The sequence below is a fragment of the Catharus ustulatus genome, chromosome 6 (genome assembly GCF_009819885.2).
Source record: "Catharus ustulatus isolate bCatUst1 chromosome 6, bCatUst1.pri.v2, whole genome shotgun sequence".
Classification (NCBI taxonomy): Eukaryota; Metazoa; Chordata; class Aves; order Passeriformes; family Turdidae; genus Catharus; species Catharus ustulatus.
The window spans coordinates 59710080-59735105 of record NC_046226.1 but is presented as its reverse complement, the minus strand read 5'-3'; the positions used below and the strand labels follow the sequence as shown (position 1 = coordinate 59735105).

General features: G+C 40.1%; 1 protein-coding gene across 1 annotated transcript in view; it reads right to left on the bottom strand.

Annotated features, from left to right (window-relative positions):
• Positions 1-8418: 8418 nt before the first annotated feature.
• Positions 8419-25026, bottom strand: part of FAR1 (fatty acyl-CoA reductase 1) — a 34105-nt gene continuing 17497 nt past the window's right edge. Inside the window, exons 5-12 of the mRNA XM_033062517.2 lie at positions 24215-24392; positions 23644-23688; positions 23418-23536; positions 22924-22991; positions 21260-21431; positions 14618-14747; positions 13266-13393; positions 8419-11370 (exon numbers count right to left, since the gene is read on the bottom strand). Coding sequence (XP_032918408.1) covers positions 11208-11370; positions 13266-13393; positions 14618-14747; positions 21260-21431; positions 22924-22991; positions 23418-23536; positions 23644-23688; positions 24215-24392 — 1003 coding nt within the window. The 3' untranslated portion in view covers positions 8419-11207. The remainder of the gene's footprint in view (positions 11371-13265; positions 13394-14617; positions 14748-21259; positions 21432-22923; positions 22992-23417; positions 23537-23643; positions 23689-24214; positions 24393-25026) is intronic.

Here is a 25026-nt window from a genome sequence, read left to right as displayed (position 1 = left end):
CCAACTCCCTGCAGAAAAAAACCAGCTGAAACACAGTGAATAGCAGCGTTTCTTTCACAACTTTGTGCACAATGCAAGCCTTTTCATCCAGGAAAGTGCCATGTCAAGCCCTGGGAGCTGCAGATCACAAATGCTGCAGAATGCTGTGGGTTTGTGCCACTCTGTGCTGGTTTATATTGAGCCAGCACACAGCACTGTCTGCACTGCTCCTTGCCCTAATGTAATATGTATGGGGCTCCATCACTAATCCATGGTTTAGGAACTCTCTGCTCTCTCTGGAGCAAGGATCTGGGGTAAGCTGTGGGTTTTGGTGTCTTTTCATGCAAACAAACAAAAAAAAGCCTCATCACAGAAAGCTTGAGTTGGTTTGTGGGCAGGTGGAGGAGTGGAAATGAGGTAGGATAGAAAAACACGCAGCACTTGTCTGGAGTTAACAAAAGTGGGGAAACCTGTGCTGAAGAGTTTGGGTGCACTGTGGCTTAAAACTCCTTAAACTGGAAATTTTATTTTCTTTTTTTTTTTTAAGTTATACTCGTTCATTCCTCACTCTGAAATCCCTGGTACACGATTTTACTATTAAGTGAAACAATTGATAAATAAAACTTGAATTTCATATAAATTAGTGTTGCATGAGTGGCCATTGCAAAGGTTGGAACAGCAGAAAGGCTGAAATAATTAAAAACAAGAAAAACAAACAAAAAGTCAATTCAGAACCTCTGCGATGCCACTCTTCTGTTGCATATTTTACACATGTTTTTGACCATCTGGACACTCAAAAACTTCAGTATGTGCAACTCCAGCTGAGGAGCTGTAGAGGAATTATGAGAAGTCCAGCTGAGGTTTAATAATCCTGACTTTTTGGTCAAGTAAATGAGACAGAAGCCCCATTTTGCCATAATTTGATTGCTGTTGGCACCCCAACATCCCAGCAAGCACTGCAGACCTCACTTGTGCAAAGTTCTCTCCTGGAGAGAGCTCATGATTCTTGAGGCAAAAAAGTGCTGCTGTTAGAATTAAAGCTGGAATTAAATCATCTGCTGCAGTGCAGCTTTAATTGGCTGACCTCAAATGGCACTCAGATGGGTGCTTTGCCTGTTTGGACTCTTTTTTTTTTTTTTTCCTTTCAGGAAACTTCTCTTTAATCAGAACACTCCTCTTAACCAACCAAACGTGGGATGCAGTAGTGCAGAAGGAGAACAGAATGGTTTGGACTGGTGGGAGCTCAGGGATGATCCCATTCCAGCCCCCTCCATGGGCAGGGCCACCTCCCACAGCCCCAGTTTGCCCACAGCCCCATCCAGCCTGGCCCTGAACCACTGACAGGAGCTGCTTTTCCATTCCAATTCTCCTTGGCACATCTGTTTGCACAGGAGATTCCCTTTGCTCCTTCCCTTCCCACCCCTGGGTTTGGAATGACCAAACTGCTTATTTATTCCTGGTTATTCCCCAGGCCTGACCTGTTTGCCAGATTCCACCCAGAGCTTGCCATGGAAACCCTGAGAGCCCCCAGAGGAGCCAGGGGCTCTGGGAGATGCTGCAGGACCTGAGCACCTTGGGGCTGCCTCCAGGAATTCCCACATTCCCTCTCATGCCTGCAAAACCACAGCAGGGACAGGCAGGTGTGGCACAGGGGAGAAGAGCTCTGCAGAGAGCCACACCAGGGGGGAGAGCAGCCCCTCTTTATCATGTTTTAAATCTTCTTTTTCTTCTGCCAGGGTCAGGATTGAGGCACAGGAGAGGGAATTTCATGTTTGGACTCAAATGTTTATTCATTCTTATTTATATTACAGTGAGTGCTGCAGCACTTCTAGCTAACAAGGTAAAAATGGAGATGTATCTCTCTACAAGGCCTTTTAAGCCCCAATTGTCCAATTCAGAACTAACACCTGAATTATTTTTACTTTTAACCCAATGACCAATCACCTGTGACCCACAATGCAGAATTTTCTATCCCATTACAAAAATACCACCCAGACCCATGACAAAGGACAAACCTCTGCCCTAAAACCTCCACCTTGCTAAGACCTTAAATTCTAATTTTTTCACCCAAGATATTACACACTTCTATTCAAACTCCACACCAGTGATCCCAGTTCTGTCACTCAATTTTGGAAGCTTCTCCAAGGCCTCAGGTTAAAAGCAGCACTTTTTTCTTGGGGGTCAGCACAGAAAGTTCCAAATCCCTATTTTCCAGGGTTCCAACACCTGCTCCTCTATTTAAGGCACAGTTCAGCTTTCTCTGCTCACCCCAAGGTCTGCCTGCAACAACAGCCCCGTGAGGAACCAAAAACAAAACAAGAATTGCACAGCCCCATGGGGAAACCTCCTCTTTTGGCTCATCCTCCCTGCTCCATGGGTTGTCACTGCAAACACCACAGCATCTGCAGCATTGCTGTTAGCAGGGCACCAGCACATTCCCTCCACCACTGCTTAGCTCTGCATTCCAGCTGGCTTTAAAAATTAACTCTAGAGCAGAGCTGGAGGAAAAGGACAGCTGAAAGGCTATTTTTTTTTTACCCCCTCAAATGTGTGCAGCTGCAAAGTTCCAGGTTGTTTTCATTAACTGGCAAAGCGCCTTCCATGCAATGCAGCTGAATCTACTCCTCTACTTCCACCTCTCCGTTTCTTGCTATCTGCTCAAGCCTGTGCAAAAAGCACTGTTAAGCTCTGACAGTATCTCTCAGCAAGCTCGTTTTTCAAGTGTCAAACTTTCAACCTACAACAGGAAACAAACTTCAGCCCACACCTCTTAATGCAGCCACAAAAATAGCTCTTATGGCATAGTTTTTAATTTTTCACACTCTTTACTAATCATTTCTATTCACAACTCAATAGTCATGGAGCAGAACTTTTTGACAACACAAGCTGTGTGTTAGTAACTGAACAAGCCCAGAACTGCAAAGCTCCAAAGTGCATTCAATATACCTGTAAGGGTGAGATGGAGATGATAAAGCTTCCAGCTCCTTGGAACAGTGGAAATCCTCTTGTCCACCTTGCACTGCAAGCATTTAAGCTTTTGCTACAATGACTGGAAAGCCACTCATACACTTTTGTGTGTGCATACATATGTGTGTGTACTCATATATGCTACTATGTGTAGAACTTGCAGCCAAAAAAAGAGAAAATCATGTCATTTAGAGGGCATGCTTTTTGTTTGGAAGTTGGCACCAGCACTTGAATCTGCTATTTAATAATGAGTTAGAAAATGTTTAATTTTAATACAGTTCAGCCTGGCTAAATATCACAATCTAGCATGTAGTCTGCAAAGTGTTAAACTTCAGTGGATTGGAGGAGTAGTGCCTGTGTAGATTATTTACTCAAGTGCTTTTAAAGCACACCCTTGGTACCAGGCACCCCTTACAAACAGCCCCTGGGGCAAGGCTCTGCTTAAAGAAGTTAATTACCAGGGAAGAGTGACCTGGCCTCTGCTCCTCAGTCTGTTCCTCTTCAGTGCTTCCTCCCCAAAGAAAAAGAAGTGAAAGGACAGCAGTGTCAGAAGATCTGCTCTAATAATGTCAGCCTGAGTGCCTACCAAGGGTAAGTGCATGTCACTTCTTCTGAATGCTGAATATTGCTTTTCTGGTGAGCTCAGTGACACACACAGCTCAAAAGGTTGGTGCACTTCAATCCAAGCAGAGCCTACCAATCCCCAGCACATGTATTCAAATTATTTCAGCCCAAAGACACCCCAGACAGTGGCCTGCTGTTCAAAACCTGCAATACAATCAAATTTCACTCACAGCCTTTGTACCTCTTATCTTCCCTCAGATAGTTCACTTTGGCAGAACAGAATTCAGCAGCCTGAGACATCATCCTGCAGCAATTTTACAGTTGACTAAAACCAACTCCTACAGGAACAAAAATCAGTGTTTGCAATAATTTTGTAAGTGTTTACTTCCCAAACCCAACCTCTAAGTTACAATTTCCTTCCACCCTAAAGAAAAGTACAACAATAAAGAGATTTTAAGAGCAGTGATTCATCACCTACCTTCCTTTTTAAGTTTCATTTTCCACTCTTCTTTCAGCCAGGTAGGTGCAAATACCACCAACAAGCTCTGCAAGTTTTATTTAATCCAGTTGTATAAAATCAGACACTTTTTTAACCTCTTTCCCATTCCTTTTAAGCACAAGTATTGCTTGCTAGCATAAGGCAGCAGGGCAGAAGGCTTTAGATGAATCCTAAGCATTAATTTCTGTAATAAGGCTGAAATGTTTCCTCCCATCTTCCACCTGCATTCTATGCCCATCTCCATCTGTGTCTAATTTCTAAGGGATTAATAATTACCTGCTCTAAACTCTCCCACCTAGGTTTCCAAAAATATCAAGGTGATCTTAACAGAGGAGCCAGCCAACGTGGCTTAGGTGGGAAGAGGAATGAAGGGAAAGATGACCTCCTCAAAGATTTCGTGCTTTAAAGGTTATAATCATCCCTCAGGATGCAAGCCATCATCTCCACTTGTCATGTTTTAATAGCTTTAATAGCAAATGCAAGAAACTCTTCACATTTCTCTCACCTGGAGAGCTCCCACAAGTGAAAGGAGCATCTTTTTCCAAAGTGTTTGCTCAGCTTCCATGACTGCAGCACTGCTGGCTCCCAGCATAGCAACATTTCAACAAGACAGGAAGCAAAAACCCCAAGTTTTCACCAGCATGACTGAAGTGACAAGACCACACGAGTGTAAAACAAAGAAAAAAAAGAAGTGCCAAGAAGAACTGGCAGATGTTTTTGCACTTGGTTTAAAAAGTTCATTTCTAATTAGAAGCAAATTTATTTGATAGGTATTGGGACAATCTTTAGAGAGAAAAGCACCAATTGCTTCCATATTCTGTCTTTGAGTTTCCAGAACTTTTTTTTTTTTTTTACCAAGCCATATTAAAATATTTTAGCTCATTGATTAGGCACAACTAATATTTTGTACCAACAGATTAACTTTCCCTGCAGTTATGGCAGAGACTGATAAAATAGGGAGACCACTTAACATTTAAAAACATGGAACTGTTCTCTGTCTCTCTAACCAGAGGACTGCTATAAAAAATCCTTCACTACTGAAGTCCCTGCAGTACCTTCAGCCACCTAAGGCCCCACAGAGTTCTGAGTCCCATTTCCTGCTCTTTGAGCTCTGAATTGCAGAAACCTCATGGACTGCAGGGAGCAGCACAGCAGCAGCTGATTCTCCCCAGAAGGTGACTTACTGGGCTAAGTGCAACACATTGCCATTAAAAATGGATAGGCTTGGTTTTCAATTAGAGTCACAAAGAGTGGGAGTTGCCTTGCATGCTTTTCTTTCCAAATCAAATATTTATCAGAGGAAAACCACAGGTGTCACTGACAAGGAGAGATTAGCTGTGACTTAAAACCACACACCTGGATTGAAAAGTGGTGAGGCATGCTCTGCTTACTAAGCAACCTTCAAAGTGCATGCAAATTTGCCCAGGCAAATTAGAAGCCTTTCATTTGTTTCCAAGAAGTAGAATTTAACAGTATTAAAACTCCAAAGTGCTATTTTTTCCTGTATTAATGAAGTATTTACAGCCCATAGCATCCAATCTTTTTGTTTCAAGTCAGCTGAGTGGGTGGCAAGAGCAGAGGCACCAATGGCAGCATCTGGTTTTTTAACAGAGTCTCATCAAAATTGGGCAAAAAGTCCTAGCATGGTGATTCTAAACCTAAAGCTGGTTTTAGCCCACCAAAGCCAAAAGAAATGCTGCAGAAATCTGAGTCCCTGCAGCAAACTGGCATTTTGCTGCTTGGTGCTTTTCAGTGAAGTCCTTAAATCCTCAGAGGGGTGTTTTCAGTTTTGTTCACTTCAGTATTTTGGCAATCATGAGTTTACCAGGTGGGAATCCTGACGTGGGGAAGGGAAGCAAAAGAGCCAAGAGTTCTGAAGAGCTGGTTTCTTCAGGGCAATCCAACACTCCATAAAATACTCCAGTACCAGAATTTACTGCAGCATATTTAAATCCAGAGCTCAGGTCTTCCTTTTGAAAAAGTTTCTTGCATCATGCAGCAAATTGCAGGTTTCTGACCTAAACTGGGAGAGCCTCTATGAAACAGGAAAGGTAAGATGGGTTTGAAAGATAGAGGAAAACAAAATCCAACCAGTCTCTCTCAAAGTAAAGGTGATTTCACACAGCTAGAGAATATACAGAACAAATATCAGCCATATTCAGCCTCCTTTTCCCTTAATTTAACCATTTCCTTTTGCTTCCACAGGTCTCTCTCTCCCTCCCCACACTGTGACTGCTTTTGCAAAGTCTCTGCTTATTTTAAGCTTTTGCCTTATGATTCTGAATCATAGTGAGAAAGCTGGATACTAGAGGAAGTCAAGTCTCCTTGCTTTGGATTCTTGAATTCCACCCAAGTAGGTGCCTAAAACAGCAAGCATAACTATTTGTGTCCTGGACATGCAGTTCTGGGATAATTTCATCAGCAATGAAGAAAAGGACGAGCAACTGAGTTTCATAAAGATAAAAATAATTCAATTATATGATGCCATCTTGGATGTGGATTGAGGCTGACATAGGGAAGTTAATAGTGTCTAAGTACTGAATCATTTTCACTGAGGTGGCAAATCAGATGTTTGCTGATGAAAACAGGAATAGCACAGCCCCTTCCTGCTGTTTCTACACCAAGGACACAGCAGGAACTCCTACCATAAGGGGCAAGTTTAGATTTACTGCTCATTCTACACCTGGAACATTGTACCTAAGTGGTGCTCTAAGGATCTATGGCAAGTTTCCTTTTCTCATTAAGGAAGTAAAAGAGGCCTTGCTTCTTCACATCAGGCCATGAATTCTCCAAAACTAAGAGTAGCTACAGCATCACCATCCTCAAAGGTGTAAGAGTTCAATTAGAATGACATTAAAGGCCTATGGTAACAGTCCCAGCCCTTGAGGTCAATGCTTGTAAGTGAATAAAGAATTAAAAAGTCCCATTCTCCCTACCTAGGGCCCTGAGCATTCCAGTGCATTCATGTGTTGGAACTTGTGCTTTCACCAATTAGCCACAGCTCCTCCTGCTTCCCATAGCAAGAATAAAAGCTGCTCAGAGCTGTCATTGTTCCATGTTCCAGAAGAGACAGTTGCACAGTTATTAATTACCCATCAGTGAGTCACAAGAGCTGTGCAGCAGGGCAGGCTGCAGCTCCTGCACTGGGCTAACACGGAGGAGAAAAGCATTTATAAATATCTTGGGGTTAAATTTAGCTGGAGATGGCAGAGCAGCAGCTCAGTTACACAACCTTTAACTCTGCAGGCAGAAAGGAGGCCAGAGCTGCCTGAGGGGCTCAGCAGTGCTCCAGTAGAGAGGAAGGAAACCTGGAGCTGCAAGGGCTGAGAGCTGTCAACCTGAGCTTCTGAATTTATGATGGCACATCTTGAAAAGCTGACAATTCCCATCTAGAGATTCACTCAAACACACAGCCAGTGTCTCCAGGCCTGACAAAAACTGCCCCTGCTTCAGCACAAACAAAAATACACTTCAGTGCATTTCTCCAGAGCAGGGATTCTTTGGTGGCTTTTCTTCATTTCTGTTTTCTGCTCAACAGGCTGGGAAATGCACACAATTATGGGAAGTGTTACTGCTGGGTGCTTCTCAATCCAAGGTACCTCTACAAACCTGTTCTCTGCCTCTCAGCAGAGGATTTAATAGTGTACTATGAAGAAATGGCAAAATGTTCAGCAGCACAAGAAATGGGGAACAGCATCTTAAAACCTTTTTGCTCTTTGCTTCCAAGCTTGAATTTGAGACCAACAAAAACCATCAGTTTGGTTTTTTAGTCTTAAAGGAAAGGTTAAGCTTAAAGCTGGCAGACCCCAAACCACAGCTTGCAGATCTTTAGGATTGCATTCTTGACAAAAAAAGGAGGAATCTGTGAAAACGGAACATTCCAAGAAATAAAGGTTAAAAACCAAAAACCCACAGCATTTTGGTGATACACTAATTTAATGCTGCCTTTCCCTCCCTCACCACGAAATGTAGATACCATAAATAATTTGAGTTGCTTGAAGTGTAGCCCTAAAGCTTCTGTAAAACCACAATACCTTTTTTAAACCATATGAAAATGCAGATGGATTCTATTTAAATAAATATAAAATTGGTAGTACAAATAAACAAGCAATGACAGTGAGGGGAAAAGAGGCTGACACACAATAAGTCACCATGACCAGGGGCACCTCACCCTGTGTCCTGGTATCAGCTCAAGGTTTAGATTCTGGCGGTTTGCTGGGTTTTCTAGGGTTTATGTTTGTTTTCTGCTTTGCTTTTTTTTTAAATCCACAGTAGTCAATAACTGGATTTTCATGGCTTCTCACAAAGAGCATGTTCATGTATATTAAGGTAGCATTTAAATTATCTGGGTATTTTGCACAAATCAGACTAAGCAACGTAAAAAGATACAATAAACACTGCAACAACACTTCCAAGGGATTAGTTTATTTTTGGTTTACAAACAAAGGCACCCAATATTTCTGTTTATGTCTTATAAAAGCTCACAGATTTAGCATTTGTTTCCAAACATCTGTTCCTACCGCAGAGAAAAACATTACAGGAAAATGTAATTTTTTTCCTGGTCCCCAATTTAAATACCAGTAACAGTTCAGTGCTAATGTTGTCTCAGCCTGTTCCTCTTCCTATTTAACCAGCTGATACCACTCCTGTAACCTGCCAGTCAAAACAGAGTCTGCCTTCATGGACCAAAATATAGTTCTAGTATATTTCTGACCAACATCCTTTATGTGCAACCACTGGTGTGAAGAACTGCAGGAGGACAGGGCTCCCATATGAAAAATTCCAATAGTTCCAGGTAGATTTTCACAGACTGACCACAGGGAGTGACAAAACCAGCAGAATTAATGTGACACTGAATCTACTGTCAGTTCAATAGGGTGACTGATGAATTGGTGTAAAATAGCAACGGGGCACAGAACAACAATCTCCAAAGAGGGGGAAAATGAGTTTCTAAATTGGCAAATGTTAGTGTAGAGGTTAAATAAGCTTAGGCTCAAAGTAATCCCTCTCTTTGTTGTTTATCCAAAAGACTAAATTTCTAAGCAGTGTCTTGGACCAGAAGTAATCAGTTCATTGGCTTCATAGTTTCTCTCAGTATTAAAAAAATCAACGTTAGAAGTACCATGTTATCATGTTCATATATGACGTTTAAAGTTCAAAACAACCAAAATTCCTGGGTGGATTGTTTCACAGGGTAACTTTCAGAGTATGATGTGCTTATCCTTAGCAAACTTCAGCCACGTGCCAACATGGGAGCAGGGGTGTCACTGGCCATCTGGGGATGGCAGTGGACATTTATGCCCCTCTGAATAAAGTCTGTAATTCAGGAATGCTTTCAGCATACTTTCAGGTCTAGTGAGACACTTGGGGAGGCAGCTAAAAAGTGTCATACACCTACTGCATCTGTTCAAGTGTAACATGTCCAAGCACAGAAGCCTTAATTGATTTCAGCCACAGTCAGAGGTCTCTCACACAAGGTGTGGTCCTAGACCATTCAGGATTTTCAGCACTAGCTTGATATATACACCAGTAAGTTTAAAAAGGAAGTACAGCTTAACTACTTACTACAGAATATTTAGCTTCAACAAGGAAGCCATTCTCTTTTCAAAATGAGATATACACCTGCAGGAAAGGTGTTCTCTTCAAAGTAAGAGTTTTTAGAAGAATAGCAAAATAAGTTCTTTACAAATTTAATTTGATAGGACAAAAAACTACCAAGGGCAAGTATAATGTAGTTCTTGTGTAATTATTTGCCTTTCCAGGCAGATTCAAGAACAAATTCATCAGTACAAACTGATTTGAATGAACAAACACTGGGCAAGGGTGCTGGTCAGTGCATGAATTAGAGGAACACTACAGTGTTCTCAAACCTGTGCAACCAAAATTTAAAGGGATCTTCATGTATTGCCTTGGATTGAAGAAACAAGGATTCAATCTTTTCTTACAACTTGCCATTTTTATAAATGTCTTCCCGACTGAAACAAAGTAACATGCAGAAAACCCCCCCCCCCATATTTCTTCAGGTTGAAACCTAGTAATTTAAGTTAAAAGGGAGATGGAAGAACTGTTAACATCTATTCCTTTTGGAGCAAGGTGCATGCTTGCCCAGTGAAATGGGTTGAGAAAGTGTGCTTGTGCATTGGTGTTGCCCATGCATCAAATTTAACTGCTCAAATTTTAAAAAATTATAAATTCTGGAAGTATTTGCTACCATTGCTTACAGCCAGAAAACAGGTGTATCTCTTAATGAAAGTCTACAGCTTGTCCAGCTACTATTACCAGCAATATAAATAGCAACCAAGCATAATAAATTCCTTTTCATTACATTTACCCTTTGAAGTCAGAAGTGCTGGCTCTGTGTTCTCAATTAAAAAAAACCTAAATCATTAAAAAGAAGACAGTCAATGACTTTATTTGCCCCTCTCTGGGTAACACTTCCTTTTATCAGCCCAATGCAAGCATCAGTTCTGCTTTCAGAGTAGCAAACTGTTCATGCCACAAATGCAAAGTGGACACAGCCAGGTTCAAGCACAGAACCGAATCACAAAGTGCATTCTGAAGCCCAGATATACAAAAGGCCCTTCAGTAAATAAGGAAGGTTGGTTCATTTTTCATTTCTTTTTTTACTTTTAAAGCAAAGGAGGCACCATTGTCACATCCCTACTTTGAGGGGAAGGGAAGAAGTGGCAAAACCTAAAGACAAATTACAAAAGTTCTCAATTGTTTCATTTCAGGAGATCCAGAGTCATTTGTACACTTTTGCAACTTGCAAAACCCTTTGTAATTTAGGAGAATTTCAAATAAATAGGTCTACAGCAACTAGTATCTACTATGCCAATATTTATCTTGCTCAATGTGGAGTAAAACTTAAAAGAAAAAAATCACATTAAGGCAGATTCTGATCAAACACGTTCCAAATTGCACAGTTATGTTGGTCAGTGGTCTAGTGTGTCTTCCCCAGGTCAAAGAGTTAAAGGTATCTAAATGCTTTCCTAAGCCAATTGAGGGTGGCACTTGCCCTTTGGATTTGCTCTGTTTCCAGGAAGATACAGCTAACGTTACAAATACCATACCGCTTATTTCGCACTTCAATTAAAAATGAAATTACGCTTCACGAAATGTGAGATGACTACATGGTACAGGGTTTGTGCAGTTAGACCACCATATGCATAGATGTCCTAATGCTAAATCCTCTTCCTCAGTATCTCATCGTGCTGGAGGCTCTGAAGTAGGAGAGGAACTTGTAACAGAGGCTGACCACGAAGTACCAGATGTTCCTTGCCATCTGTGACCTGGCGATGAAGATGCGCCAGATCAGGATCACCAGGATCGTGTTGAAGCCGTAGCGAATGTTCCTTAACCTGGGGACAAACAAAAGCCATCACTGAGGGCCAGCAAAGTACAGAGACTGAGGGAAAAGGAACACTCTAAAAATGAACTACAGGTATAGAACACCATTTGTTTGCCTATTCATCTCAAGATACATTATGAGCAATGACAAAAGTGAGTAATGCTGCTGAAAAGCGGAATGAAAAACCAAGGAGCAGACCACCCCATGTACTTCTGCTTCAGAGCTGCTTGATGCAAACCTCCTGAAGATAACATCAAAATAGTATTTAACACTCTGAACCTCCCTTCACTCCACCACGTATTTAAAACTTCTGAAATACACAGAAGTAACTCCAACTGCCACTGATGACAAGAACAAGGAAAAAAAAACAAACCTCACCCCATCATAAGAACTCATCAGATTTTCCAGACATTTCCAGCCAGGGAACTCAGCCTCTTCACTGCAATTCTAAACTGCTTCCTTCTCAAGGAACTATATTAAAAGTGTAGGATAAACTGAGCGACATTTTAGAGGAACTGTGCTTTTTAGCAATCCTCTCACATGTAGAGATGGAAGCTTCAAGAAAAACAGCAACCAGAATTTACTCAGATTTCTTAGAAACAGAGCAATCTCTTTGGTTCAGTAGATTGTGACAATTTCTATTTTAAAGGCAGCTCTTTTTAGGGAAATACTGCCTTCATCTTGTTTACAGGTAAGGCTGGGCTCCTTTACAATCTTATTGGCAGAGAAAAACTGTTTAAATGTGTGTGTTACAAAAGCAACACTTTTCCACTAGAGGTACAAATCCACCCAGTGGTTCCCTGGAGAAAAATGTCCCCTGGGCTGCCAAATCTGGTTAATACTAAGGCAGTGGACTCCAAGTTCAGATTAGAATTAAGAACTAGATAGTAACAAAAGAGCAAATTAATACCTCAGAGTAAATATAAGTCAGAATCAAACCTCTTGCTAAACAATCCACTTACAAACTTTAGAGCTGGGGGCAACCAAGGTTATCTCTCGTGTCATTTTCACAATGATCCTTTGCACTAAGAATATCAACTATGTGATCATTTCTATGCACTTTTTAATAGCATCTAAATAGAAATTTTAAAAAACATCCAAACAAAACGAGCCAGAAGGGACACTTGTTTGGCTATTCCCACAGTTGTCACAGATGCCATCATTCAAAGGTGTGTTTGTCATTTCAACAGACACCAAACCCCTCCACAGCTTGTCTTTAGAATGACAACACGAGTCTCAACCTGCATGGTTTCTCTTTGTGCTATCAGGATTGCAGATGTGATGCAGCATTGCAGAACAAGATGATTTTTACTTCACTCAAGAGACAAATCAGAAATCTAGAGCTGCCTTGATGAATCAGCCAAGAACAGAAAAAGGGCAACTGTGCCAACAGAATCCTGGACAGACCCAACCCATCCAAATGGCAGGAATTAAAGTACAGAGGAAAGGCTAGAGGAGGTGAGCCTAGAGCACCAACACCAAAGTGTCCTGCTCTGAAGTGCAGAGTGTCTGCCTGTTTATTCCTTTGCCTCCAAAGATCACATTCCCAGGACAGCTCTTGCCCTGTGGAACCTGCCCAAGAACACTGTGACCTGTGTAACCACATACCTTTAACCTTCAAAAGATACTGCGGAAAAATCAAAAGCCTCAATCAAAAATTGCAGTATCCACACCAGTCATCCCACACTGATAAACTATTTACTCTGGGAGCAAGCCTGGAGCAGCAAATGTGCTTCAGAAAATGTTTCAGACCACTGGACTGGAAGATAAGAACCGTTGCAGAACCTAAAAAAGTTGCTTTTAAGAACAATTAAGTCATTACATGGAAAAGCAAACCTGGACAAATGCAGGGCACAGAAAATATGAAATTATAATTAAAATTTTAAAAATTGAGATGACACTTACTTATTTAAGTGTTTCCTAGCTGCAGGGAGGCCTGACATTTCTTCATTCAGCACATATTTCTTTGTTCCCAGGCAGTAATTTTCCATATATTCTGCCCAGTGTAGTTGTCGAACATCAAAATTAAATGTCTGCATAAAAGAAAAGCTTCCACTGTTAGCTGCCTAAAAATTCACCTCTACATAATTTAAATGAAAATACATGTCTTTATTCCAGATAAATCCAATTTGGCTTTGACACAAGAAAGTTATCCCAGCCTTAATCCTAGAAGCAGTCCAGATTTAGGCTCCATTTCTGATTTAGCCACCAGATTCTGACATCATCTCTTCCAAATTTCAGTCACTTCATGCCTTATTTTCCCTCCTCAGCAGTAATACTCTGCTCTCCACTTCTCAGTTTTCCCATTTCAACTGTCTGTAAGGAATTCCATTCTGAAAATAACTATTTTCTAGTATGTTGTTTTATTTTTAAGCCACCAGATAATTCGAATGTGCTCTAAAATAAACACTGCTCTGTGCCAAGTTCACTGTTTGATAAGTGCAGGGCTCTGTTAGCTGTGCTTAGAGTTATACAGTTATATTTTAAATACAACCATCTGAGTGCCTTCTGCAGGAGAGAAGATCACTATGATGAATTTGATACACAAGTTTTTTTACTGATGTATTGATTTCCTTATCTCAAGATTCTACAGTACCATGTTCACATCCCAACAAAATGCAGCAATTTGAAAATACTACCAGTGCAAAGCTCTGGTGCTGGGAATTTTGCTTTTCAGATTTTTCCTCAACTCAAGTTGCTAGGAAGAGGCAAGAGGACAGGAAGGGGTGGAAACACCATCCACACAAGAATCACCAAAAGCTATTTCATTTCCTACTTTTAGACAGCTTATTTAGAAATTTGGCAGCTTTTCTGGAATCTAACTACTGAACTGATTCTGGAAAACAATTCAGTAGCAAAGACATCTTAAGAATGACAAAACCGTTCCAAATGCATAAGGGAAGCTGAGTTTTTTGAACTGCAACTGGTGATTTTTATTCTGCTGAATATTAACCAGCAAAGCCATAGCAGAAGGGAAGTTTAAATTCACCTGAGCCATTGCTGGTGGAGGAGGGAGGGAAAATTAGGAGTAAAGTAAAACCTCCTCTCTCAACAAACTGACATCCTTGTTTCACCTCTCCCTGCCCTTCCTCATCTCCTCAGGTCACTGGTGGAGCTTTTCAGAGATCTGACAGGACCTCCCAGGACCCTGCAGTGCTGAGCTGCTCCTAGGTGAGCTGCACATTAGCTCAGGTCCAATCTTGGGCTGCTGAGCTGCTCCCCCTGTCAGTCCATGGCCCCAGCACACAGCCACTTGCCTTTTTGTCTTCTGGGCTCAGCTGGTTCATCAGCATAGTCATGTTCTCAGTGTTCCAGGTCCAAGAATTGCTTGTAAAGTACTCTAAAAACATCATGGACTTGTGAAGACGTGTTATTGTCTTCATCATCCTGCAAGTCCAGGGCATGGAATGGACAGGTTACAGGGGTGAAGATTGGTTCAAACAAGTAAAATAAAAAATAAGGTTTTTTACCCTCCAGCCCCCCACCCACATCTCAAAAAAATCCCATCTTGCATTTTATATTACATGAATAGGATATTTCTGCATAGAATTGAAGTGAACCAGAAATTATCACAGTCCTTTTTTTTCCCTAATCCTACTTCCCAGTGCAATTGTAAATTATAATTTCTTCTTTTTTATTAGGGGGAATGATGTGTTATCTTCTATTGGTAACTCTCAGTTTGGGACAGGGAGATGGAACCCTTTTCCCTTCAGCACACTGGAATATTTAGCTGTACTCAAGAGTGTGACTTGACTTAAGAAGTCTCAAATTGCACAGAGCAGAATGTCTGTGCAGGACCTGCCCTTAAACAAGGCAGGAAGTTGCCCTCATCTCCCTGCACGTTGTGCAAGACCAGATCTCTAACACAACAGAGGTTTTCATCATGGTTACTCAGAGATCAGGGCTTAAAACCACCAGCAGAAAAGGGCAGCAACATTTTTAAGGGCACAGACAGATCATAGTAGATTGTGCTCTAGGCTACTTCAAAATATGCAGAAATACCTTCCATCATCCTTTATTATGCAGAGGAAGTAACTATAAAATCATCACTTGTAATACAGAGAAATTATGTTATAAGGATCAATTTGGGCAAGTTTCTCTTTGATCATACCATCTGAAGTGGCCCAAAAAAAAAAAAAAGAGTGAGAGTCATCCACCTCTCAAGTGCAAAGCTTCCACATTTATATCAAGAAAATTGTTTCAAGTGTCTCAGTGCTAGCGGTGGCCACTCAATTTTAGTAAGTGCCAACTAGTACCACATGGCCTAATGCTATTAAATTCCTGCTTTGGGTGCTCAAGGTACTTCCATCTCACAAAAATGGAAAACTGTTTCCAATTTGATCCTTATAGCAAGACAGTGATCATTTCAAGCACAGTGGTAAGGGGGGAGGGAGGCAAAGAAAGCAGAACCCATTAACAGGAAATGGTTTTCTGAAGGTAAGTTTTTGCCAACAGAGATCATAGAAGGAATAAAAGCAAACTTGTTTTTCTCTGAAAGCTGCCTTGATGCATTTGTACCTGTGGAAGGGATATAGCACATTGTCCCAGAAACTCTGATAAAGAAACTATTTTGCATTACAATAGTGTCCCTCACTGTTACTAGCAGATGGTGTTTCAGTAACTAAAACATTAAAATTTCCTCTTTTTCTGCTCAAGGAATGGAGCAACACAAACCACAGAGATCACTGAGAAATGTAATCTTTAAAGCACAAAAAGCACAAATAATTTTTTTAAACCTCACAGGAATACATTTACTAATTCAGAACTGACTTCAAATGTTAGAACACCAGCTGATTTTATTACTAATCACCCTAGGAGCTTTCAAACACCTGCTTAAAATTTCACCAGCTGGGCAAGGTGTCACCAGTGGGGGCTGAGTTGAAGTGGAGCTCCTCTGATGCAGAATAATTGTGAATATAGACTCTGCATCCAAAACACATCCTGTGCAAACAAGACTAAACTAAATGGAAAAAAGGGGAGGTTAAGTTATGTAAAAAATTAGGAAAATAACTCAAAACTTGGAAAGCAAAGAGCTCACTGGTCAGATAAGTCAAAAAGACCTCTGTGCTAAAAGCCTGGATAAAATCAGTGCCAAACAGCATTTAAGCCTTTTTGCAGAGCTCTGTCCACTGACAGTCTGAAGATTATTTAACCTGACTTGCCCTTTTGAACCTTCCCAGTCTGTGTCCTTATGCTAAGCTGGACCAGCAGCTGAATTTTAGAGTGCTTTGACTGCACAGTTTAAAACCTTGTGCCTCTGCTAAATACTAAGTAAACAAATACCTGACTAGGTAAGTGTATATTTTGAATTCATTTCTGGACAGTGGCATTGGTTTTCATTCTTTTCTAAAAAAAAACCAAACTAAATTTAAACTAATGCAAAGACTCTGCTGGGATTCTTTTTGTCTCTGCTCATGGATATAATTTTAGAGCTTAGCTAAGCCGATTACAGGGAAAAAAAAAAGCTTAAAAGAGGGTTTTTTTCCCCCTCCCTCCCTCCAACTCAAATTGGATTTAGTGACTGACCACAGAACCAGCTGATTCAACTCATCAAGGAAAAAACTGCTCTTCTTTGTAAGGTTAGTTTCTTCCTCTACCAGCCCAAAGAATCCAATTCTCCCCATTATCTCAGCTTACCAACCAATGACAGAGTTGGACCAAGTTTCTCTGTGACACTTGGCTGGTTTGCACTACATCCACAGAAACTACCTCTCTTTGAGGGGAGGAAAAAGCAGCCTGGTGACACTGTGAGATGCCAGCAGTGAGTGTCCTTTAGTGGACACTTGTGTAGCTCTGGCAGACTAAGCTTTAACTTCAATGCCACCATATTCCTCCTGTGAATGGCTACACACACGACTCAAAACCCAGCACAAATTCACACCATGGTACTTCATCCCCTCAATGTGAATTCTGAGGGTTAATTATTCCAAAGACAGCCATTGGATACAAGTCATCAATATCAACACCAAATATAAGCAGTCAGTACAAGAGCAAGCATTGCATCACACCTCCTTCCTCAGCTGAAGGCAGAAAAAATTCACAGAAATGAGCATTGGCAGCAGGCAGCCAGCCTGGGTGACTTTCACCCAGATTCAAGGTACAATTTTGCCTCCTGCAGTCCTTTCTGCCATCAAGACCAAGCACATCACAACAGTTTGAGAAGCACAGCAATTAAAGTTTAAGCAAGTTAATTCAATTATCCATAAGTTAGGTGGGCTTGTTTCTGTACCTGACAATTGAAACCTGGCTTAAACTATAACTACAATTTTAAAAAGTCACACACACAAGCTATTGTTTCCAGGTTAAAAACAGTCCTGGTGTCAAATTCTGACTGATCCCCCAGTGCATCTACAGGCTGCCAGTCTGCAAGTCTCTGCAGAAGCATTACAGTTAATTACTTTTTTATAAAGTCTCCTCTAAAAAAACATAGAATAAGCTTTTAGATTTGTCTTTGTTCACATTTTCACCTGTAAATTGTGAACTGTAAGACACTACTGAATTCTTATCTTTCCAAAGGCTTTGTGGTTAAGCACACTGTGAAGAGATAAAAATGTATTGATTATTAACATGATTATGCTTCTTTCTCATTTGTGGTCGGTAAGACAGTAACTACACAAAAGGTGCTTCCAGTTTTAGGAAGCTTTAGATTGAAATGACAGCTGTAAAGACCTAATTTCACACCTCCCTCCAGCTTTCAGCCACACCTTTCCTTCAGCTTTCTAAGAAGCAGGAACAGAAGAACTGCTGCAGAAGCCTCTGAACTACAACTTTAAATATTTCATGCCACATGCTATTTTCTCAGAGCAACTGGGAAGATCTGCTTGGTGTGCATTTTTAAAGGCTTTAACTTTTCAAATATACCAAACTGCTTCTAAATAACACATGGTTCTGTCGTGCTAAGCACTATGCAAAGTTACAGCAGCAAACTAAGCCTTGCATTAAAGATAATTAGACAACTAATAAGCTTTGCTATGCAACTAAGTATATGGCAAGCTACCAACAACATTGCCTTTAAACTTTGATGCTCAGCTTTATCACCACTATTTACATAACTGCACAATGCTACAGCATTTTTTACTATAAAATATTAAATCTTCATTTAATAATTTAATCTTCAGTCTTTTGTACATGTTCTTTCTATACAAATTTGGAAGAAATATTATATAGGTTATTTCTTCCTTCCCTTTCCTTACCTTTTATTATCAGAGAATCGTTAAATTCAAGAACCTTCAACTAGATGCAAAAACAGCAAAAAGATTTTCCATTTAATCAAAAACATTGCTTCCACAAGTGAGATGCAAAAGAATGACTTCACATTGCAGAAAGATTACACAGGTAAGTGCTTGGAAAATAAGACTTTTGGTTTCAATTTTTAGTATTATTAACATAATCATTCAGTTCTGAACAATCACAGACCTGATCTGTTTCTAATTTCTTCCTTTTCTTCTACTTGATAAAAATTTTCATTCAATTGCACATTATCCTAATGCATTGTTCAATATTCTAAAGGTATGGCAAGAGTGCAGTTAAACCTGCAGAGTGATTTCATTACTTGTTTTTCTTGCATTGTACAAAACAGGGACTTCAGCACAGGGAGGGCAAGCACCCACTCATGTAAAGGCAGAGTATTTGTATTTTCTTGTGCTGATTTTATTACATTTTTACTATACTGCTGCTCTGCTAAATCAGTGGAAAAGGTCACATTTTTAATGAAACCAGTCCTTCTTCACTCAGAACAGCATTATATTGAGTTTAAGAATATCCCATAGTGTTTCCAAGCCTTTAGAAGTTTCTGAGTACATGCTGCCTGGTAATTAATACCATTCTATCAACAGACAGAATGACCACAGTAGTACACTCCTCCTGCCCAGCAGTTAAAGCAGCTTCAAAGCAAAGAGTAAAGATTTGTCTCCAAACTCTTGTATTATTAAACAACACTAGCTTGTTCTGTTAGGATTTAACACTGCACATCTTCCTTATCATTTGCTTTTACTGCTTCTGTTGCAGGCTCCCATTTTTAAAAGCTTTAAAAAAAAAAAAGAGAGGAGTACTGTCTAAAGAAAGCTGCATTCTCGTGAGTGTGACTGAACAATAGCTTGGTTTAGTTCAGTCTGCCATCTCTGCTCCAAACTGGAATCTTGTGCATCATAGCAAACTCATCCAATCACTGTTACAGCAAGCTAAGTAGGAATATTCACATCAGTGAAAATCTATTTTTTATTCTGTAAAGTATTAATTTCACCAGTTGTGCCAGCAGTGATGAAAGCCCTAAATTCCATCTATAGACATCAAGTAAGAAAAGCAAAAACAAGAATTCAACATTCCCAGAGTTAGAATATAAAACTAAGCTAAATATTCTAAGCATGATTATTCACAGCCTCATTTCACTCCCACTGGTCAAATACTCAGCAGAGCAGCTGCCTTTCAAAGCCTAACAGGATTCTGGCAGCACTCCTTCCCAACCATGCACAAGACAGGATGCTGGCATTTATAGAATAACTATTTTAGTGAGGGATGAAGTTTTCATATCTGTCAGGGAATTTCTATCCATTTTTATTAAAAATAACTTGAAAAATGCAAGAGAGCCTAGAAGCTAGGATGCTTTATGTACAATATCTTCTTTAGAGTTGAAAATCTTAAAACTTGTTCATGTGGGAAGAGGATTATACAGGCACAACTGACTGCCACTGCTCTAAGTATGATGCTGTTGCAGCTGAGAGGTTTTCCCCTACCAACCATTCACACAGCTCCTTTCTACTCATCCAGGGCTGTGTCACAGAGCTTTCACCCTCCTTGTAGGACAGACCTAGGCTACAGGACAACAGATGAATACTCACTTGTGTTAATACACTGTCACCACAGTGGAGGTTTTATAGTCTGAAGGCAAATGCTTGTGAAAATGCAACATAAGCAAGGAGTTAAGGATAGGGCTTGGCAAATCTGAAACAAATTGAAGTGGTACCTTATATTGCTTCTACGTGATTTAGCTCAGCCTGTTATTTTCACCACTTTAGTTAGCCAAATGCTAGCCTAAATATTATAAACTGAATGGAATGCTGAGATGATACAAACCAACACAGCAGGTCAGTTTGTATCATCTATAGGAATAATCTGCAATTAAAAGCTCATTCCCCCATTCCATTTTCAGTTTATAAAAGCAACAACAACCTTAACACAAGCCACTTCCTAGAGTTTAATGACAGACTAGGATTCTGATCCAAGACATGCCTTGGAAAGCATTGCTAGGCCACTAATGGCCATTAATGCCATTGCTAGAGTCATTAAACTCTCCAAAATGCAGCTACTGGATTCTTATTGCTTAGTTAGTAAACTCAGACAGTGCCCAGGCCATGTCTTCTTTACAAGTCTCCATCACCTCATGGGCTAGATATTTGCAGCCCTGTCTCTCTTACCGTGGTTTCCGACCTGTCAATTTGAGCAAAACATCAAGGAAAAAAGGCACTATAAACGCGTTTGCACACCGCCAGTGATACAAGAGGGGGCTGCTGGAGAGCTTAAAGTCAGGTATTCTGACTGCATTTTCTAATGGGTACATTGTGTAATTATAAACCACGCAGAATTCTGTAGGAAAAAATAAGGATCAACACATGTTTAGTATTTATTATCCAAGAACAAAGGTCGCTTGTTCTATATCTTTTAATTCTCTTTACCTTGACTGTGCAAACCCCTAAATTATTCAACAAAAAAAAATTATCATTTTTGCTAGAAAGTTCAAAGTCACTTTGAGTTCAAGGACCTGTTCTCAGGAAAAAAAGGTTGAGTTTTAGTCACAAAACATTCAGGGAAAGAAAAAATACAAAAAAAAAAAATAAAACCAACATACATCACAGAGTAAGCAAAGTCAGAGGAACAAACAAGGCAGAGGCAGTCACCATTACCTTGGGCTTCTTCCAGTAATCCTGAGGTAGGTATCATAGAGGAATGCTGGGGCCTTATGGCTCACAGCAATCCAGTAATGATATAAAAGGTGATTGGAAGTTAGATTTACATTGGGCCGTCTGAAGGCCTGCTCGAGAGGGTTCCTCTTGAAAGTGGAAATTACATGGTATTCTGAGAAAGAGAAGTTGCACAACAGCTTCCATGGTCACCATGTAAAATGTAATGTTTCTCAAAGCACATTACAGGGTACATCACCAACAGCAGTGTCTCATTTAAATAACCATCCTAACTCTTCTACCATGCACAGAAAATAAAACACTTAGAAGCTTTTAACTCAAAATACTGTTGAACTGGTTTTTACTATAACCAAGAGGTGGTTTATGCCTTCAATACCATATTTCATTGTAGCTTCTCTCTTTCTGTTCCTGTTCCCTGCTTTAGAAGTTGGTGGTTTCAAACACTGACAGTAATTTCAATTCATAAAGTGTGTAAAGCTATTTAAATAGTCATCTATATTTCATGAAGAGGGTTATTCTGATCCTTGTGTGAAGAATTTTAAAACAGATTGAGGACTCTGCAGTCATCTGAAGCGATTCTAAACGACATTCTCAAAGAATTTATCCAAGTTTAGGCATTAAGAAAAAAGCAATTAGGGTGGGACTCCATGAGAAATTCTTGGTAACACCTGCAAATTCAGTACATAGCAGATATTGCAGGATCAGGGTCTTTAAAAGCTATGTGGAAATTCACCTCTCCTTTCAATCTTCTAACCTTATGCTGTTGTTTATAGACAGCACTTAAATACCCTGATTCAAACTGGGGATATAGGTGAAGTCAGCAATTTTACATGTTTAATTGAAGCAATAATGTCTGCAACTACGGATCCATGTAAAATGGCAAAAGCAAGTACAACAGATTTAAGTGTTGAGGTTAACTGAAAGAAAAAATAATCTGAGCTTCAGAACTCAACTTCTAAAACCACTGAAAACTAAGAAATGGTTTTACCATGCCAAACAGCTTGCATTGCTCCTTGTAACATAAACTATTACAAAGCTGTTGGCCTGTGGGTTACATCCTAGTCAGGATATCTCAGAGCTGAAAATCATATTTCCTTACAGGCTACTCTTCCCTGTAGATCAATTGTTGAAGCGACATGCAACAATCTGAATATTAAAAAAGCCACCGCAACCAACAATCAACTTAAGCCAAACACAAAGAGCTACATGAGGACAAAACTATTACCAGACCTCTCAATTATGCAGATGTAAAAAGCATTTAATTGTGGGCTCCTTAATCATATGTATTTCATACATATTTATTGACATCACTACTGCTCCTCTGAGCAACACTTCTCTCCACACACTGTGGGTTAGGTCATGGCAGCAGCAAACAGAAAAATCAGTTCTCTCATAGTTTAAGTTATAATGGAATAAGAGTAATAAAAAAAAAAATTACCAATAAGAACCAAATTAAATGGAGGTAAGGTAATGCTGCTGGGGGGGGAGAGAATTAACAATGGAAGCTGATGAGAAAGCACAATTCACTGCAAAATTGAGAGGAATGGCTAAAATACCACTTTCAAAAATAGAAATGCATTATGGTTTACTGATTCTAACTTGTTTGACTTTTTTTTTTGTATGAAGGCTAATGAGAAGAAACATACCAACTTCACTCCAGTGGAAAGGATTGGTGCCACCTGTTGTACAGTTATACACCATGACTTTTCCTGGTCTGGGGGGAAAAGAGAAAGGAGCAAGTTAGAAGAAAAGCAACCTTTTGAAAACACAGAGTACAGAAAAGATGCCCAAAATTATCCTTTCCCTCACCAGCATCATTTATATCAAGCAGAAAGCATCAGTCTCATGGTCTACTTTTTTCTATAGCATCTTTCAATATTTTTCTCCTTTAATTATCATATTTCTTTTATTTCAGAGAGGGCATCACCTACACTACTGCAGGTTGCCTTGATTACAAACAAGACCCATTTTCAGACACAGCTTTATAATATCAGTAGGAGATGTCCCAAAGTTACACCTTGAGAATAACTTATCAGAACCTTAGATTCCATTGTCCTGAGGGAACAGCAGGACACTGAGGAGGATTTCAACACAAGACCATTTCCAAACACTCAGCACTCTCTTCTGTCACCATTTATACCTGTTAATTGCAGAATACCAGGCTGCAGCCAGTGTTGTATTGACAACAACATCTATTGGGACAAGATCTGCTAATGCATCGTTGGAAGCTCTCATTGTTCGAAGAATTCCTTTTCCTGCCTTGAAGAACAAAACAACAACAGAGACAGAACAGCCAGAAGTAAAACATATGAAGCTTTTCTGCCTTCCAAAAGGAGGGGGGGAAATTAAGTACATTCATTACTTACAGCAATGAAGATACCACTAGGTCCATTGAAGTTATCAATCCAGCCCTATTAGGAAAGGGGAGAGGGAAAGGATTTGGTTAGAGTATACTGAAATCAGCAGCTCCAAGTGAAAATCTGAGCAGTTTCTACATGTGTAAGGGGTAGAGGAAAAGGAGACCAAAGAGAAGGAAGATTTTTAATTCCATGTCACTAAATAAAGTTCTGCCATAGCAAATTCTGGTGATGTAACAAGTTCCTGTGACTTAGACAAGAGACGCCATGGTCCTTCAGAGAGAGATGCTTATTTATTTTAGTGAATGAATTGCAATTGTCCATAAAGATATGCTTATGTTCAAAGTGTTCAAGTTTACAAGTATTTTAAGACTACCAACTCAGGTGTTTTTCATTTGTCAAACAAAACACATTCTTGCTCAGCTTTGATGAGAGTATTTAGACAATGCATACTGTTCTCAGTCATCCAACAACTTCATGGTCCAAGAGATTTTCCTGTATGAAGGACACAGTATAAAGAGGCTCCCAGTGTGTACTACAGCCCACAGCAAGATGGCCAGGTGACAACCCAGGGACTTACAGGAAAAGGCTCCTTCCAGCTGGCACCAATGATGGACGGCCTGACAATGGCAATGTTCAGCTTTGCACCTTCCTGCTGCACCACGGATTCAGCTAAGGCTTTTGTGTAGGTGTAAGTGTTGGGTCTTTTGCCTAACAGCTTAGGGGTGATATCATTCACCAGGTCATCATCCATCCACCTAAAGGAGCAAAACAAGAAGCAAGTGTCAATTACTGCATGCTGCTTCACTGGGGAGGTGGGGCTGTGAAATGCTGAAGTTACCATGACTCTTTTTTTTTCTCATTTAAAGAAAAAGGGACACACACAAACAAAAACAAGTTTCTCAGAAAAAGAGAGGGTTGAACATTCGGTGTCCATCAAATGAAGCATACTGGCGTTTACTTTTTGCCCTGGTAATTCATTTAGAACACAACAACTACAGAGCAAGCAGTACACTCATTTACAACAACCCAAATTCTACCAACCAGGTTCTCAAAGATGGAGTGCAGACACAGCAAATTAGTCTTTGGAACACGGGCTCACTGCATTATCATCTACAAAGTGATACCACAATACTCAGCTGCACTGCCAGCATCCCCTCCACCTTTGTGGTGGTGAGCAATCACACACCACCCCTGAAGCAAGCTGGTCAGTGTTTCTCCCTTTAAATTAGTTAAATCTCCCCATTTCATCTTGCTTCCCAGTTCATATTAAAAACCTTCAATCATAACACACAAGTAAGAAAGATGTGCTTCTGCAACTATTGCTACTTTGCTGCTCTTCACTGCAAAACAGGACTTGAATTTTATTTGCCTGAAATGGAATTTATTGTT